This window comes from Trachurus trachurus (genome assembly GCF_905171665.1).
Source record: "Trachurus trachurus genome assembly, chromosome: 7".
Classification (NCBI taxonomy): domain Eukaryota; kingdom Metazoa; phylum Chordata; class Actinopteri; order Carangiformes; family Carangidae; genus Trachurus; species Trachurus trachurus.
In genome coordinates this window covers 29,086,343-29,100,201 of record NC_139901.1, presented here as the reverse complement: position 1 = coordinate 29,100,201, position 13,859 = coordinate 29,086,343, and the positions used below count along the sequence as shown (strand labels likewise).

At 44.1% G+C, this 13,859-nt stretch overlaps 1 protein-coding gene across 1 annotated transcript; it reads right to left on the bottom strand.

Moving 5' to 3' along the window:
* xkr7a (XK related 7a) lies at positions 1 to 11,473 on the bottom strand (the record flags this gene model as incomplete). Its single annotated transcript, XM_083974591.1, has 3 exons — positions 10,768 to 11,473; positions 3,123 to 3,322; positions 1 to 986 (listed from the first exon to the last, which is right to left on the bottom strand). The coding sequence occupies exons 1-3, from the start codon at positions 11,430 to 11,432 to the stop codon at positions 1 to 3; spliced, it is 1,851 nt and encodes a 616-aa protein (XP_083830717.1). The 5' UTR covers positions 11,433 to 11,473.
* Positions 11,474 to 13,859: the final 2,386 nt, after the last annotated feature.

Here is a 13,859-nt window from a genome sequence, read left to right as displayed (position 1 = left end):
TCACACCGTGGTCTCGTACTCCATCACTTCTTTGGGCGTTCCCAGGCAGCGGTACTGAATCCTGGGCGTGACGGGCGCGGCGGCCTCCAGCACCAGGATGGTTTTACGCAGCCGGCGGTCGATGAAGTGAGCGTCCCAGGCCGGGTACTTCTTCCTGGGCAGGTCTATTCTGATGACCGGCCCCTCTGTCCTGGGCGTGACGGCCGGCGCCGGCGCCTGCGCTCCCCGGTGAGGAGGCCGCACCTGAAACACGTCCCCGTCCGCCCCGAGCCCCTGCTGCTGCTCCCGCTCCGAGCCTTTAGTTCTCTGCAGGGTCCTGGGGGGGCTGTTCACCACCAGCAGGTCGGGCGGCAGGCTGGACGCCGGCGACGCCAGCGCCTCCAGAGGAACCGGCGGCTCCTTCTCCACGATGAAGCCGCCCCACCCCGACACGGCGCCGTCCGGGTGCAGCAGGCAGTAATACACGAACATGAAGAAGGTGCCGAGGGCGTAGCTGCTGGCCACCACGCACACCATGCTGACGGCGTAGAAGTCCGGCGTGGAGCGCGAGCCGCGGTACACGTGGTACCAGGCGGCGACGAGCGCCACGTTCTCCAGCAGCGCCGTCACGCTGTAGATGAGCATGCGGCAGCGCGTGCGCCCCTCCCTCACGCTGAACCAGCAGAAGACATAGACGACGCCCACCATCATGTTGTAGATGATCTCCTCCCACTTGGACATGCAGAAGTCCGTCTCGCCCTGGATGATCCAGAAGGTCATGATGCACCAGTGCGCCACGATGAAGATGCCGAAGTAGAGCTGGAACACGGAGGCGAACAGGGCGAAGGCCAGCGCGCGGGCGCCGATGGTGAACAGGTGCCACAGGATCTGCACGATGACGGCCTTGTAGGTCATGGGCAGCTTGTCGTCTCGGGAGTCTCGCAGCACCTTCTGGTAGGAGGAGATCATCCAGGCCAGAGAGAGGAGCGAGGCCGAGGCCGAGAGTCCTGAGCAGACGGCCGAGGAGGAAGAGAAAGAGAAAGAGAAAGAGAAAGTCATCCTCTTCTTTGCATTAACTATTTTATCTCACAGTTTTTTACTCAGATGCTCTTAGTTTTACACTTTCAAGTAGAATTCACACAAATAATTAATTATATCTTAAAGCAGAAGTAAGCAGAATGTTTGTGTTAATATAAGTCTTAAATAGTTATATCTTCCGACAGCAATCACTTATAGAGTGTTTGGTCTGAAACACGGGTCTGTCAGTCACTCTGCTCTGCTGTAAGCCGAGGAGAAAACTTTCCTTGTATCCTACAACCTTTATCCAATGAGGAGAGAGAACGGCAGGGGCGGTCTTCTCTGTGTGTGCAGCCAAGGGATGCGCGTGAATGTGGTGACGTAGGGACGAGGGCGGGGGCTGCTAACTCCATCGGCTGACAGGAAGTTAGCCAAAACGACCGGATCGCTTACTTCTGCTTTAATTTTCAAGGACTTTTTTTATGAAAGAAGCTAAAGACCTATGCTCTGAAAAACCAGTCCAACTTAACTACATCATCAGTCCAAAACTCAGGCTTCGTACTCTGTATTTCCTGAAATAAAAACTGCCTGGCTTCATCATTATGGACAGTGAAGCAAGAAATGAAGTTCATCCTCCATCACATTTAATTGCAACAGTACAGAGTCGTCCCTCCTCAGGTACAGAGTTAAACCTACCGACAGAGGGAGAATCCCTTAGAGACGCATAGATATCTTCTGGCTCTATCCAGTGGTTATGGTCACATCTGGTTCTGGACAATAAGTTCTGAGTGTTGTACCCCATCTTTCTTCATACTCAAGGAGTAACTTCACAACTTCAAACCATTTGTTGTTGGGTTCTCTTATTGCCTGTGTTGCTGTATAGTATTGCTTGGGTGGTCCATCTCTTAGTTATGGTTTTATGGCATTTCTAACCTGTCTCTTATATGTTGTGTTGTGATACACTTCGTAAAAGGGACATATTATGGAAATATCACTTTTTGAAGGCTCTTTAACATATATTTGTCTTTGTAAAATACCACCCCTACATGTGTATGCAGGTACAGGTAGAGGGGGCGTGGCCTGGTGAGCAGTGGCTCATTTGCATTTAAAGGGACAGGCTCTGAAACCGTTCTGAACGTGGCTGTTTTGAGCAGATGAAAAGAGCTGTGATGTTTGATCCTTGGGGAATTTTGGCCAAAGCACGTCGCAGACATGTCTTTAAAGGGATAGTTCAACATTTTGGCACCGTAACCCATTGCCATAATCCCTATTGCTTTAGGAGTTGGTTCCTTACCTTTATTTGTCGGTGCAAGCTGTTTTTAGAATGGCGGAGCAGAGCCGCGAGCTGCTCAGTGTTATGCTATGGAAGCTTTCTTGGTTTCCCTCATCAAACTCATCAAATACACAATCCAACAACTCCAAAACGCTCTGGTGGACAAGTTGTGACCTGCACATTCACCACGCTATGAGATGATAACGTAACGTTACAAGACGGAGTCGTTTTAGAGGTAAATTCATGTAAAACAGCTGATGCGAATTTCCGTCGGGGGCAGTTTTTCAGCAAGCAGTCTCTGCATTTGCCAAGGAGCTCGCGGCTCTGCTCCGCCGTTCTAAACACAGCTTGCACCGACAATTAAAGATAACGAACCTACTCCTAAAACTATAGGGATTATGGGCCAATTTGCCAAAATGTTGAACTATCCAAGGAAAAATCCGGAAAAATCACATCCCTGATCCCTTTAAGACACCTGGGAACTATTTTCATATGCGGAAAGGGGCATAATATGTCTCCTTTAAAGGTGCTATATAAATAAAGTTATTACTATTATTCATATAAAGTCAGACAGGATGGAAATAGCTTCCTGGGGGGAGACATGTCTGACCGTTTAGCGCAGCAGGAATCTACAGCTCCGCTCCGTGGGGGATCGAGGCGACTCGAGTGACTCATGCACAGCGTGGGCTGCAGACGACTGACTGACTGACTGATGTCCCGATTTACTTCTGACAGGGCGATGACAGGGCCACGGAGATTGGTCTTTTATTTTATTTATTTTGTGTGTGTGTGTGTGTGTGTGTGTGTGTGTGTGTGTGTGTGTGTGTGTGTGTGTGTGCGTGCTCTGGCTCACCCTGCAGCGGCAGCACCTGTCTGGCCTGCACCATGATGCTGAGCTGCAGCACCAGCTGCGGCGCGCTCTTCAGGAAGGACTCCAGCAGACGCAGCATGCTGATGTCAGCGCTCGCAAACATCATGCGCCAGTAGTAGTGGCGGCGCTCGGGGTCGTGGTGCCAGCGGCTCTGCACGCCCAGGTAGAGGGCGTGGACGTACCTGTGCATCAACACACACACACACACACACACCAGAATATTAAACATTATGAGACTTATTGAGACTTTATTTTCCTTACAAATACACTGTTGCCCATAAATTTGGAATAAAACACTTTTTTTTAACCTGAAATGATTGTGATTTATTATTTTATAAGAGTGTATCTTCTCAAAACTTGTAACTGGGACTCAGTGTGTCATCACTGCCTGGTTTAAGGTGATTAAAGATGTTTATAAAGATGAATAAAAAGAGGAATGTGTCTGAAAAAACAAAATCATTCCTCCAACTTTATGGGTAAACAGTGTAATACCAACAAATAATATTACAGTATCGTTATTCAAATAGAAAGAAACACAACTACACAAACCCAATGAACAGAACAGATTTGAGGGAGTTTTGGGGTTAGATTTCTCAACTTTCCCTACTGCAACCATGTTTTTTTGTCTGTCTATTGAAATTCACAACTGTCTGCTGTCTTTTATGTTTGACTGTTTCTCTGTTGTGGCATGTTTCGTACAGTTTTGTGAAGTTAAATAAATAGATCTGGTATTCTTCCTCTGGCCACTGAGGTTGGTCGTTCCCGAGGAGAGCAGAATATGTGAAATGTGTGAGTTAGATGAAGTAGAAAGTGAGTCTCATTTCCTTTTATATATTGTACAAAGAGAGAGGTATTAGTATTTCATGAAATCTATAGACAAGATATTTTGGTGCCCTGATGAGCAGAAGCTGGTTGTTTAATTTCAGTGTGTTTAAGACTGATAGTTTTATTTCTAAAGCCTGGAAAAGAAGACAGGAAATTTTGTTTAGTTAATTTCTGATGATTTCCCTTGAACCCTGGCATTGTTTTCCTTTTTTTGGATAATGGTTTTGAACCCCTTTTTGTTTTCTTATTTCCTTGATAGGGTGTTGTTTTCAGTTTGTTTTCTTGGTGTCTTGTAAGTCCATGCGGGCTGCGCATACAGAAGTATGCATGACATATAATAATAAACAATCCCCCTCCCCCCCAAACACACACCCATGCACCAGCACATTAAATAGTATTATGAAACGTATGTGTTTTTCAAAGGTTACCACTTCATTTTCGAAAGAAACCAATAATACATTCATCAATAATATCTCAGAGTGAAGAGTAAATACAAAACAAGATACCAGACTTTTAGACACAGACACACAGTATTACACAATTAGAAACTCCTCTACAATAATACACATGCAAGGGTGGGCCTGTTCACACACATTCACACCCATATACACACAAATACATGCACCAGCACATGTCAGAGGGAGACACACTCACCACACATTCACACAGACACACACATGCACCAGCAGCGCATTAAATATAGTTGAAGGAAGTGAGATTGAACAGAGTTTTGGGTTTTAATGCTGCGCTTCCAAAACTTCTGAACATCAAAACACAAACTCTCAGAAGTCACAACTCATTATTTCCTCCAGACTCTGGGAGCTGTCAGTCGTTCCTGCTGCTCCGCCGGGATTTAGATTAGACTGAAACTGAACTAAGACGCTCTGTGGTTTTAATTTTAGGTACAGGCACTTTCTTTTTTCTTTTTCTTTCTTTCTTTTTTTTCTTTCTGGGGTGTCACTTGTCTGCGATCTCTCTCTTCAAATGAAATAAAACAAGTCGGAGCGACTGCAATAAGGAAATCCAAGGGAACTGAAGGTGTGACCGTGCAACTATGCAAATCTCCACAATGTGTAAACCATCATCACCATCATCATCATCATTATTACATGATAGCTGCTTGTGGAGGAGAGAGGAGCAGCAGCAGCAGCTATAAATGTCTCGGGTCAGAGGAGCGATGTAAAAATTCATCACAAACACACAAATTAAAGTGCAACACGAGACAAAAAGTGTTTTATCTGCAGAAAAAATGGTCCCAACAGTGATATATATATTATTTAACTATGCATCATTGTTAGATTAAGTTTTGGTAACACTTATTAAGTACTGAATTCATCATTTATAACACATGAGTACTCATCAGTATGTAGTTTATAAACACAGTTAAAAATGTTTTACTCATCATTGATAAGCACTAACTGTATTTATAAACTACATACTAATGATTATTGCTGCGTTATAAATGAAGAATTCTGTATTTATTAATGCTTAACCAGTGTTGGGAACGTTACTTTTAAAAAGTAATTAGTTATAGTTACTAATTACTTCTCCCAAAAAGTAACTGAGTTAGTAACTCCACTACTTCACTATAATAGTAACTAGTTACCAGGGAAAGTAACTATTGCGTTACTTTTTCTTTCTTTTTTTTAAGTTTAAATATGTCGAAGAATTTGGATTTTTTTTCTCTCATTTTTAAATTGTATTTTATTGTTTTCATATATTTCACTGATCGCAATTATGGAATGCGAGTGTGTGTTTTATTGAAAGCGAGGCTGGTGTGCCTATGAAAATAGGTTACAGTGCTGTGGCTACAAGCAAATCTCATATTGTCTCTGTACAAAGACAACAAAGACCTTTTTAAATGTGAAAACAGCGGAGACCTATTCAAGATTTGCGTTTAATAACAGGCGAAACATCGAAATTAATTTATTCATGGCCACATTAAGTGAAATTATTAACTTTACCGATTATCCATCTGATTATCTGTCCTGCTGCGAGCGCACAACAGGGTATCTGCGGATCCTTAAAAAGTCTTAAATTCATGTATCTAAAATTAAGGCCTTAAAAAGTATTAAATTTATTAGAAAATTCTAAGATGGTCTTAAATATATAATACACAGCATCATAAAATATGTATGCACTTAAACTTTTATATGAAATAACAGGGTATGCGCGCGGGGTCTTAAAAAGTCTAAAATGTGAAAATCAAAATTTTAGGTCTTAAAATGTCTTAAATTTGTTGAATTATTGTGTTCAAGTCTTAAATAATTTTAGACAGGTCTTACATTTTCTTATGCCCACCATGGGCGAGCATTTCACTTGCATTTGCCCCTAAAAAAAACAAACATGTGTGAACCGGAAAAATCACAAAAAGAAAGAGCACACGATTGGTCAAAAACTACAAATCCCACAATTATCTGGCCTCAACAATAACAGTAGTTAGTGTAAGTAAGGGAGAGTGGAGCTGTAGGTGAAAAGAGGAAACAACGCCACGTCTGGTCCTGTTCTATGTTGTTCGTTCACACCGTCACCGTTTATTCGTTACGTCCGCAGTGTAAAAGGCTGTGACGCAAAAACGCGATTAGGCGCTGAGACGCGATTAGGCGCGAGACGCGGTATACGCGACTTTTTTTTTTTTGCGACGCTACACCCGATTCTTTTATGGCGACGGGACCTTCGCGTCTTCGTCCTTTTCATCGTGTTTGGCGGGAAGACCCGCAAGGGGCTTCCCGCCAAACACGAGGAACGCTTTTTTTTCGCTCGAGTTTATACGCGCGACCAAACGCGAGATACGCGAGAAATGCGATTTATCGCTCGTTTTGACTTTGTGTAAATTTGCGTCTTCACGAGCCCGCCCAGTTTCACTACAACAACAACATTTCTGCTCTCACCAACCATGGTTGAGGTCACAACGCTGCTGTAGCTGCTCTGGAAGAGTTCCAGCTGATGAGCTACAGAGACTTTAGAGGCAAAGAGGAGCAGTGCGTCGCTGTGTCGGACTGTTTGGATTTAATGAAGAAGCTGCACAGAGTCAGGTGAGCAGAAGCTCGGGACAAACACTTCGCTCCGGGACATAATGTAGCTACACCTCACATGTTCTTGTCTTTTACCTCAGGGAGATTAAAGTAGTGTCTGTTTCCACTTTCCCTCCGATCTCGGCAGCTTCCCTCTGCTAGTCTGTGTGTGTGAGGCTAAACTGCGTGCGTGTGTGGTTTGTGTACAAACTGAACACTGCCTCTGATTGGCTTAGCATGAAACCTTACTCTGCCTCAACCAATCATCATCACTTATGCGGTTGTCTCGTCCCTCCCTCCTCCCCCCTCCCCTCACCAAAGGAGAGGAGGAAAAAACAACAACAGTTTAGCAGCTTCTGTGTCTGAGATGAGATGAGCCAAGTCGGAGGACAACGGCTTCAAAGTAGTTTGTAACGCGCCTCATTTAATTGTCGGTAACGGTAACGGCGTTGTAACGGTGGAAATAGTAATTAGTTAGATTACTCGTTACTGAAAAAGATAACGCCGTTAGTAACGCCGTTTATTTTAACGCCGTTATTCCCATCACTGTGCTTAACTAATGCTTAATAGTGTTTACTTATTATAAAGGGTTACCAAACAAGTCAGAGCGGCTGCAGGAAGTGAACTGAAGGTGTGACCGTGCGACTATGCAAATCCACAATGTGTAAACCATCATCACCATCATCATCATCATCATCATCATCATCATCATCATCATTATTACACGATAGCTGCTTGTGGAGGAGAGAGAAGCAGCAGCAGCAGCAGCAGCTATAAATGTCTCAGTAATTGCCTGAGGGAGACGGGTCAGAGGAGCCGTGTGTCAACAAGCCCAGTGAACCACGAGGGAGTTTGTGTAACTCTTTTCTGCTCCGGTTTGCGCTACACAAAGTGCGCCTTGGGATGTAACACGCTGAGAAAATAGAGCACACACGCACGGTAATGAGGGTCAAAGGGCTGCAAGACGAAGACGAAGACATAAACACACACTTTTACACACACACACACACACACACACACACACACACACACACACACACACAGACACACTTCACTGTCTGTAATACGACCCTCCCTCCCTCTCCCCCTCCCTCCCTTTTTGCTTTACTTGCTGACATTTAATTCTTTGGTCGCCGGGAACCAAATTGATCCCCGGTTGGTTCACCTGACTATATCAGTGACGGATCAGTCAGTGAGTTTACAGCTGAGGGTAAAACACACCGTGGTAATCCTCTTAATGTGCAGACACACACACACAAGCACACACAGACACACACACGCTGGTCTGAGAGCAGCAGCAGCAGCAATAAACGGAGCAGCTTTAATGGCATTACCGGTAATTCTGTGCCGCCACAGTTTTTTTAATGTGCTCCTGGACACTCTCACACACTGACAGAGAGAAGTCTTAGCCTCTGGGAGGAAATAAGGAATCAATATATATTACCAACAGAGGCAGGAAGAGAGAAACCACAACACAAAGACAGACGCAGGCTGAAGCAGCAGGGCCGTTGTGTAAGAGAGGGAGAAAGGGGCCCAGAGACCAGTAAAAAACCCAGTAGTCTAATCTTTGTATGACTGAATTATTCTGCATAAGACTTAACTTAATTTGTTTATTTGGATGGGACAGTGCACATTAATGAACATAAAAACATGTGAATGTGCCGAATTGTAGCAGCAATGCTAATTTCCATCCGGAGTCCCATAAACAGGGCCGGCCGCTGGCATAAACACTCTATGCGGTTGTTTAGGGCCACGGCCGTTAGGTGGGGGGCCACATGATCAGAAAGGTACCGGTTCATTCAAGTCATTTAAACATCCTGAGGTCTGCATGTGCACGCTATGAGCTTATGTAATTTGAAGTCAATATTCAGCTTCTTTTATCTCACATTTGAGACATTTGGTGAAAATAGAATGGCAGAATGACAACATTTGTGCTCAAAAAGCAATCTTACAAAATTTAATTTTAGACTTGTTTTCTACACTTATCTACACTGTATTCATTCATATCCTATTTCAAGCACCAAAACAGTTCATTCTCATGACTGAAGGTGTGTTTTCACATGGGATTTGAAATTTTTCAAAAAGCCGGACAAATTTCCAGCATTTGGCCTAAATTATTTCTTTATATAGTGTTCTAGGACAAATTGGCCTCAGTGTGCTTACAGCGGAGGTTCTAATATTTAGACATAAAACACTTGAGTATTGTTACATCTGCAAGTATCTTAAAAAGATCAATTTAAGAAAATATGTAAAAGTCAAGAAAATGTCCTCAAACCTCACAGGGCATAAACATGTCTGTATTCAGTTTTAACCAGTGATTTGGTGTTTGCGCTTAGAGTGCAGGGCCACAAACAAAAATCTTGTTTAGGGCCACCAACATCCTAGGGCCGGCCCTGCCCATAAACATAAAAACAGTACAGTGAGTGACAGTAGCCTACACATAATAATGTAGACAACAAGACGACTATGACGATGTAAAACATATTGACATATTAACAAACACTTCCATGGGTAGGGGGACCATAAGAGTTTCTGAGCGATAAAGTGCAAAAGTGCTGGGTTAAAGTGACAAGTGCTAAAGTGCAGACCCTGACTAATACTCATAGTAATGCTGCATTGGCATCGAAACAAAGCAGGCTAAATTAAAAAATGATAATACGTACGTAGTCTAAGAAAAAAAGTGGAAAAGTCAGGGAGAAGGGGAGAAGGGGCCCACTTGACTTTTATTCTTTCAGGGGGCCCAGAATTCCTAGCAACGGCCCTGGAACTCAGGATTGATCAAAACAGCTGATTTGCATCTGATTCCTGTCGTTACACTTGATTTATCTTCTTTTTTTTCATTGTTGTTGTTTGTTAAACACATCTGATCACGTTTTCTCTCATCACCACCCTCCTCTTCCTTTTCATCCTCCTCCCTCCTCCTCCCTCCTCCTCCTCCTCCCTCCTCCTTCTTCTTCAGCTGGCAGCAGTTCAAGCCTGTCAAAACCTATCAGCGCTGATGTGTGAGTCTGAGCGGTGCTGCCTTCCCCATCGCTGACCTACAGACCTACTACTACCATCCATGTGAGAGTAAACGCCAAAGTGTGCACCGGTTTTTGTTTTTTTACGGTCTGAGGGGCTTGGCTGTGGCTAATTAAACAGAGTTTGGAGACAGAGAGAGAGAGAGAGAGGAAGCAGCAGTGATGGAGATGGAGATGGAAACACACACACACACATACACATACACACACATCAGAGCAAACAGGAAGCAGCTCTCCTGACATTTATGACTATTATTCATCCATCCTCCTCAGATCCAACACCAAAAAGATGTTTTTATGTATGTGTGTTTGTTTTTTAATCCATAAGGCGATTGGTGTGGATGAGTTGATGATTGACCTAAAAGCGCTTCAGGGGGCTGGGGATGGGGATGGGGATGGGGTTGTGGTGGGGAGGAGGGGGAGTAGTAGCTAGAGAGGGGTGGGTGGGTGGAGTCTGTGACTGACTGATGCTGATGCCCTTTTTTTTTTTCTTTTTTTCCTCCAAAGCCGGAGAGAAACGTCAAACAATACAAAAAGACATTGTGGCATTTTGGGCACAACCGTCGTCCTCACCCTGCTGCTGCTGCTGCTGAATGATCAGCGGTTATAGCCACGGGGAGAGACGCTGCTGCTGCTGCATGGGCTTAATATTTGGATGCATGCATGTGATGTGCACACATAAATACACACACAAAGGCAGCAGCAGAATGTGTAATGCAATGTGTAGTTTACCCCCACCCTCCTCCTCCTGTGTTGAGTCTTACTTACCTCCAGACCTGAGCCAGCTGGAAGGTGTGGACCACGGCCTGGAAGAGCCACATCAGGACCCTGCAGCAGCTCCATGCTCCTCCCGCTGCAGCCCCAGCCCCGGCCCCAGTGCAGCCAGCGCCCTGCTCACCACCACCACCACCGCTGCTGTCCTTGGTGCTGAAGTCTCTCCTCCTCTCCTCCTCCCCATGCTGCTGCTGCTGCTGCTGCTCCGACGCCGCCGCTACCACCGCTGCAGCCGCCGCCGAGGAGCCGCTCTCGACGGCGCCGCTGTCGGTGTCGGCGTCGGAGAGGAAATCGTAGGCGAACCATCGGAAGCTGAGCACCTGCACCACCACGGAGGGCACGATCACGAAGACCAGCGTGAGGGCGAAGCACCAGTAGTCGCTCCGTAGGTAGTAGTCCGCGGCCAGCCACAGGTCTGAGGCCCCGTCCGAGAAGAAGACCAGCAGGGCGCACAGCGTCCAGCAGCAGTCCGGCAGCGAGTAGCGCTGCTCGGCGGGAGAGCGGCGCTGCTGGGGGGTCAGACCCGGAGGAGCCGGAGGACCTGGAGGAGGGTTAGGGTCCGACCTGGAGGAGGAAGGAGGAGGAGGATGAGGACAGTCGGCTGGTGGGATGATGTCGTTTCGTAGAGAGACGGCTGCACCATCAGATTTCGCGGCCATGTTTGTTGTAGGGAAGAGAGTGTGAGTAAGAGATGGGAAAATGATGGAAAGAGGGAGGGGGAGGGAGAGAGAGAGGGGAGGGGAAAGGAGGCAGAGGAGGAGGAGGAGAGAGAGAGGGGATCACCGCCGCTGATCGATCTGTGGAGAAATAATAACTAAGACATGAAATGAAAGCTGCTGCATGTGGAGTGAAATTACTGCCAAAACTCCACAAACCCACAATAAGCATGTTTTCTACTCACGCCCAACGATTCACAAACAAACTCAGTGTGTTTTGCAAATACAAAAAACATAATTCACAAACTAATGCATTTTGTTTCACAAATAAGAAATGCACCTATCAAATAAATAGCCTACACCATGCTTCAGAAACAAAAAAGATATTTCTTAAAGTAAAAAAAAAAAAATCCTTCAAGTAGAAAAACACAATTCTACAACTACAACTACAACTCTACAACTAAAACTACAATTCTACAACTATGGAACTGTCACATGACTTTTGGCAGTAATATTCCACCCGGGGAACCGATGTTTCATCCTGCACTGCAAAAACTCACATATCTTACCAAGAATATTTGTCTTAATTTCTAGTCAAAATGTCATTTCTAGTCAAAACAAATAATTATAAGAAACAGCTTGTTTCTAGACAGTTTTTACTTCTTTCAAGCATATTCTCACTCAAATTCAAAATCTGATAGTGGAGCAAGTTTTTCTTCCTTATTACAAGCACAAAAAACATGCTTTCACTGGCAGATTTTTCGACTTATTTCAAGTGAAAATTTGAAAACAAGACAAAAAGACAAAAGACAAAAACAAGTTAATTTTTAGTTGTAAGTCTTATTTTAAATAGAAATAAGACTTACAACTAAAATTTTACTTGTTTTTGTCTTATTTCTTGTCAAAATGTCTAATTTCTAGTCAAAACTAATCTTTTGACTAGAAATTAAACATTTTTGACAAGAAATAAGACAAATATTCTTGGAAAGATTTTGAGTTTTTGCAGTGTGTCCTCTTTTGTCTCAATTCTTCAACTACAGGATGTAGCTACACGGTTAAAGCACAACTTGCTTTTTACTAGTTTATTGTCAACTGGCGATCTACATAATAACCATTCAGAACTACATCCATGACGTAAACACACATCAGTTTGGCAGTTGACACTGTTACCTGGCAACGGTAGTAGTTCCATTTACAATGTTGCCTGGGACAACGCTACTTAGCTACCGGAGGTCTCCGTCCTCCCGGCCCCGCTCAGGTGACACACCCACCGGCCTAGAGAGCAGCAGCAGAGGGGGCTGCGACCGGAGGAAAACTATGGAGAAGTTCATCACAAACACATGAATTAAAGTGCAACACGAGACAAAAAAGTGTTTTATCTGAGAAAAAATTGGTCCTGACAGTGATATATTATTTAATCATGCATTAGTATTAACCCTTTATTGGGCAAGTAACCACATTTATTTGATGAATGAATAAAATTGAAGTTAGATTAAAGCAGAAGTAAAGCAGAATATTTGTGTTAATATAAGTCTTAAATATATCGTCCGACAGCAATCACTTATATAGAGTGTTTGGTCTGAAACACGGGTCTTGTCAGTCACTCTGCTCTGCTGTAAGCCGAGGAGAAAACTTCTTGTACACTTCCTTGTATCCTACAAGCTTTATCCAATGAGGAGAGAGAACAGCATGAAGGCTGTGTGTGCAGCCAAGGGATGCGCGTGAATGTGGTGACGTAGGGACGAGGACCAATAGATCCATGACGAGGGCGGGGACTGCTAACTCCATCGGCTGACAAGAAGTTAGCCAAAACGACCGGATCGCTTACTTCTGCTTTAAGTTTTGGTAACACTTAAAGGGACAACGAGGAGTTTCTATTCGGTTATAAAAAAAGTATCACGTTAATGTGGATGAATCTCCGCTACCCACGCTTGTTAATGGGCACATTTTCGATAAATATATCGTTCTGTCTCTATCGTTATTTTGTTATTATTAGTGGTGGCGGAGATGCTGGTCGAGCCGACCAGCGTTTTTTACTTTCGGTTTCGCAACGAGTCATGAGAATAACGCAGCTGAATCGCCGTTTATGGTCGGAACTACGGTGGTATGTGAACCTCTTTGAACCTCTGACTTTAATTCTTGATGAATGAAAACATGAGTCTGTCTTGCGCCGGTCAAAGAATTTCACGGTGCGCGCGCATAAATGTAGTGTGAAAACGCTTTGCTTTTCCAAAACTCCTCGTAGTCCCTTTAATAAGTACACACTATTAAGCATTAGTTAAGCATTAAATACTGAATTTATCATTTATAACACATGAATACTCATTAGTATGTAGTGTATAAACAGTTAAAAATGTTTTACTCATCACTAATAAGCACTGTCTAACTGTATTTATAAACTACATAAGTATTCATGCGTTATAAATGAAG